Source organism: Nematolebias whitei, chromosome 12 (assembly GCF_014905685.2).
Source record: "Nematolebias whitei isolate Nwh7 chromosome 12, NemWhi1, whole genome shotgun sequence".
Lineage (NCBI taxonomy): Eukaryota > Metazoa > Chordata > Actinopteri > Cyprinodontiformes > Rivulidae > Nematolebias > Nematolebias whitei.
The window spans coordinates 42,247,407-42,252,751 of NC_056509.1; the positions used below are offsets into that span (position 1 = coordinate 42,247,407).

General features: G+C 34.3%; 1 protein-coding gene across 1 annotated transcript in view; it reads right to left on the reverse strand.

The window, feature by feature from the left end:
* Window positions 1-4,057, reverse strand: part of knstrn (kinetochore localized astrin (SPAG5) binding protein) — a gene marked incomplete in the record, with an annotated part of 4,826 nt that extends 769 nt beyond the window's left edge. Inside the window, 6 exon segments of the mRNA XM_037685608.1 lie at window positions 22-136; window positions 206-305; window positions 2,068-2,097; window positions 2,252-2,393; window positions 2,555-2,625; window positions 3,986-4,057. Of these exon segments, the coding sequence (XP_037541536.1) occupies window positions 22-136; window positions 206-305; window positions 2,068-2,097; window positions 2,252-2,393; window positions 2,555-2,576 (409 nt within the window).
* Window positions 4,058-5,345: the final 1,288 nt, after the last annotated feature.

The window sequence follows — 5,345 nt, forward strand, 5'->3', positions numbered from 1 at the left end:
TAAAGCTCGTTTTGTATTTACCTGGATCTATTTTGGCTGAAACGAGAAGAACGTGACAGTCGTGTAAGTTTTTCTTCATCTCTAAGTTCTCATTTTGAAGTTTGCTGATTTGTAGCTCCAGCTCTGTAACTCTTTGCTGTATTAGAAAACAAACACACTTTAGTATCTAATAAACAAACATTTATTCTTTCTTTGTGTTCCTTACCTGCGTCTCAGACAGGTTTTTCTGTAGCCCCTCATTAACGCCCATCAGGTGCTGATTTTGTTCCTTCAGCTCAGCCTGTTGCCCGTACCTGGTCGAGATCCTACACATGAGTTCAATAAACAAGTGAGAAATAAAAACTAAACATGCAACTAGGTCTTAAGATTAAAAAGCACCGTTTCACTTTAGAGGATGCAACTTCGATGCCAGATTTCAAACTGAAATAATTTTATGCTGAGGAGGAACAGAGTTATGGTCCAACTTTGTAAAAGACAATCTGTATGATCTCATTTTGAGATGTGCTGGCGCTGGATGACTGTCAGCTACTACCACACCAAATTCAAGCTCAATATCTGTAAAAATGCCAGTTACTGCTTTGGCTTACCATATTTTTCAGCCTATAAATTGCAGTTTTTTTGCATACTTTGCATGCTCTGCAACTTATATGCCGAAGCAACATATTTATGGATTTTCCCCCTCATATTTATAATCCAATTTTTGGATGAGATATGACCGTTTTCATTCATTCTGATTAAAAATATATATATTGAGCAGTACCATTTTCAGCCACTAGATGGCAGCAGAGTAGTAGTAGTAGTAACTGTATGGCATGGCTTTGTATCATGTAATAGGTAAACATGGCTATAATGACAAATTAAAAAAGTTCAATACAAAAACAACTGAACTTTATTTATTATACATTACTTTATACTTTATTGTTTTTTTTCTTGAACTTTTTTTGAATTTACCATGTCCTGGATGACTGAGAATCTTCCCCAGCTATTAATGACACAATCTGCTTGCCATTTCCAGGTGGTCAGCGGTGACGTGTAATAGATGCGACGTGTACGACGAAGCGACATATTTATGGACTTTTCCACTTTATTACTTATTTGGACTGATGCGACGTGTACGGCAGAAAATACGGTATGTTGATTTGCTGTGGTGGCCTCAGTTGTAGACGTACCGGTACATTCAATGATCACTTTAAGATTTACGTTCAGACCCACCTATATGTTTGTGTGATATTTTGCTAACAGACAAACCGAGCTGACACCAATTAGTAAAGTGTTTAGTGTATGAGCTGGCAGTGATGCTCAGCTACCACCACAGTAAACTTGAGCTCAATGTGTTAAATTAGCTACATTATAGCCACTTCTGCATTTCCTATGTCAGTTGACTGTGGCAGCCATCTTGGTTTGGGTTGACTTCAAAAGGAAAGCAGTTGTTGATGTACACCCAGCGTTTCGTTAAAATTTGCCAAGTGGTTCAGGAGATATTTCACTAACAGACACAGCTGACTACACTATTAAGGGCAAAGTTTTAGGAATAATCTGGTATAATCAGTCAGTGCTTGGGTTATGCGCTAGAGAGGACTCGCAGATACAAGAACACCTCATTTTAGCTCAACATCTGTAAAATGGACTGATTTATAGCCACCTATCTATTATTTTAGCTCAACATCTGTAAAATGGACTGATTTATAGCCACCTATCTATTATTTTAGCACAACATCTGTAAAATGGACTGATTTATAGCCACCTATCTATTATCTTTACCCACTTCTTCCTTTTTGGATCGCGGGGGTCACTGGTGCCCATGTCCAGATATCACTGTGCGAGGTGGGGGACACCCTGGACAGGTCTCCAGTCCATCACAGGGATTTATAGCCATGTTAGTCTTTTTTTTTTTTCCTTTCTTCACTTAAGGTAAATGAATTGTAGACGTGGATGTACGTCTATATATATATAATAGATAAATTTTGAGTTTCATTCAAAAATAATGAGTGTTCACGATATACAAACACCGAACGGCAAAAACATCATCTCTTAGGAGATAAATCCTTAATATTCGGTCTGACTTACCCTTTGTGAATTTTAGGAGCAACATTTTTCCTAAAAGACAAAACAAGAATTAAAAGGCTAAGAACAATGGGATTAAAACCAGCAAACAAGCTATTTACACTCTTTGGATCACATTATCTAAAAACAAATACATAAATAAAAATCTGTTTTCTTAATAGTAATTATTACATGTATTATAATTTACTTTGGCATATTTTCCTTTTGTCCCTTAAGGATCCCCTCCGGTTTGTGGACAGTGTTGGCTGCTGTAGGTTGTGCTGCCGCGTCTTTGGGTTCCTGTTTTTGGACGTTTTTCTTTGTTTCTGCAAGTACCGGCAAGTGTGGTGCTGTAAACATTAGGCTATTTAATATAAAAGTATAAATAAAGTAAAGATATAAATGTATAAATATAGGGTAAAGGACAAAAAAAATACTCTCCTTTACCAAAAAAAATAAAATAAATAATTAAAATCAGCGAGAAAAAGTAAAGATAGAAGAATCGGCTCACCTCTTGGAATTTTTGAAGACATTTTTTCTTCTTCTTCACAAACAAGATGATACCAACAAAAATAAAGACGCCTGTATGGAAAGATGATAAAATATACATTTTTCAAAAATGGGGACTGCTCAAAGGTCATTGCAGTTCATCAGTGTCAGAAAATAACGATTTAAAGACTTTAAAACTTCAGTTTTAGACTAAGTTTATCCATTGTTAAGAAATGAAGCCGTTCCTTGAAAATAAAATTAAGAGCGCTCGTGTGATATCACCACATGCCACACGCAGAGGATTCTCAACTACTGCATCAAATGTTAGCTCAACATCTGTAAACTGAACGAGTTATAGCCATCTTTGTGTTGATCGTCTTGAATGAATGTCCTGATGCATGCTCATTAATCCAGGTAGATAAATCTAACGAGGGTCATCTGGACAGATTCTTCTTTGTGAAACGTTTGGTCTTTCATCCAAATGACTTCCTCAGTCTGAAACCCTGCAAGAAACTCGGTGCTATAGATAGCATGATGTTTTGAATGAAGCTGGTTCCAAAGTTAATCAACTGTAGAGGTATATCCAGTGATTATTTCTTGAAGTTTCATTACAATCCATCCAGTGGTTTATGAGATATTTTGCTAACAGATGGAGTTCACTTCAACGGCATAAACACTTTTTTTTTATGTTTAAAACACCCCTCCTTCAACAGTAAATACGTTAAAAACAAATACATATTTCAATGGATAACAACTAATATTTTACAGAAATAATTTAACCACAGTTTTTTTACTGTTTTATAAACTAAACTATACATTTGTTCATATTTATGTTTAGATTTGCTAGTTTACTTTGCTTTTTGTTTTGACTATGACAAATCTAATTTAGCACTACATATTTTAAAAGAGGTGACTGCATATTGTTTAAATAAAGACATTATTATTAGTAAACGGCTTTTTTAAGTCTAAAATTAAATATTGTCTTAAAATGGGGGGGCACATTAAGAAAATTTTGCAAGACCAAAATGATATTTAAAGCATTGTATTGCTTTATGTTTAGACATATTCATTCATTCAACCTTTATTTAAACATATAAAATAAAAATATAAAACCTGGGTTTAATTATTAGTTTGAAAGCAAACTGCCACCACATATTCACTAATAAATAAAACTTGAAAAACTTAATCACTTTTTTCAAATTTGTTGTGTTCTTTACACACTTGGACAATAAATACGATTCTAATTTTGTTTATATTTCTCAACTGAGCGCTGAAAGACAAAAAGCGCATTTTACGGATTCTCTTGAACGCATCGACGCTGCGAGGTAAAAGAAACGTTGACTTAAAGTTCATTATACATAGTATAAAAGAAATGTACGGTATATATTATATTCAACGCAAATTAAATATATCAAAAGAAGAAATGGTGTAGTAATACAAAGGGGATAAATACCTGAAATAGGAGAGTCATCAACAGTCCACAATTTTTTAAAAACGCCCCGCCCTGTGTGAGCTTTTCCGGTGTGTCCGTCAACGATTTCCGGTTTAGTTAAAATTATTATTTTTTAAAAATATATAGGTAAAAGTTTTTGAAAATATGAACACATCTTAAAACAAATTTATTTAGTTTTTTTATAACCAGGGTAAGCATAAATAAATAAATATGTGAGACAAAATTTGCACGAAAATCCAATGCGCATGCGTGTGGGCGGTTAATTCAAAAACTCCAGACGTTAGCTTATTTCGCGCATCGGTTTGTTGTTAAACAGTTAATATGTCTGAACGAAAACGCGTTTAGGATTGTTAAACAGATGCAGCCTTTATAAAACAAGGGGGCTCTCTAAGAAACTATAAGGTTTGTATTGTATGTTGATTTGGAATTATTTTTATCAATCAGCTAACAATGACGCTAACGTACGTTAAACAATCCAGCGTCGTTAGCATCATGCATGTAAACAACTTTCTGTAAGAAGCGAAGAAAAATGTGAACTCGCTGTTTGTGTTTTTTTTACTTTTGAGCAAGGAAATCTAACTTTCAGCATATTTATCTAGCCTTTACTAATTTGCATTAAGTTGGTCAGCTTGAGATAGGCTTATTTGTTGAAGTTAAACAGCTGCATTTCCGTAAAAACATTAGTTGGTTTAGTATCTAATTACTCTTTGGCTTCCTGATTGATGCTCAATAATCCAGGTAGAAAAATCCAACAAAGTTAAGTCAGGTCTTCTGGACGGTTTCTTTTTTTTTTTTGTTACTTTACTCTCTGGCTGTTTGGTCAACACACCAGTGAAATTCACTCCAATTTACTGCGCAAAGTCTCGAGTCTTGCGTAAATGTCTTTGTGAATTAGACTTTCATCGGACCTTACGTAGTTTTACAAGCTTTCTGGCGTATTGTTATTTATCTTTGGACTTGTGACAGCTTTTGTATCTACTTCTGTAAATTATTTGTTGTTGACCTCTTCAGAGGGATGATTTGTGTTTAAAATACAATTTACCTGTGAAGGAGTTACACTTAAATCTCCTAAACTGAAGGGATGAACCAGTGTTGTGTTGACAAAAACACACAGGAATAAATAAATTATTAAACTAGATCTTTAGACACCTTATTCCCAGCAGCTTGTTTTAAAGAGATAATTTCGTACTTTTTTTTTTGTTGTTGGTTGAATTTTTAAGGCTAAAAATACAATCCTCAATCCTTTTTTTTTTTTTTGCTGCTGTTTTGTCTTCCACCTATCCACTTCTTTCATTTTTAGGCACACACCACACAAAATATTGTAAGGATATTGTATTGATATTGTATTGGATAGGAAAAG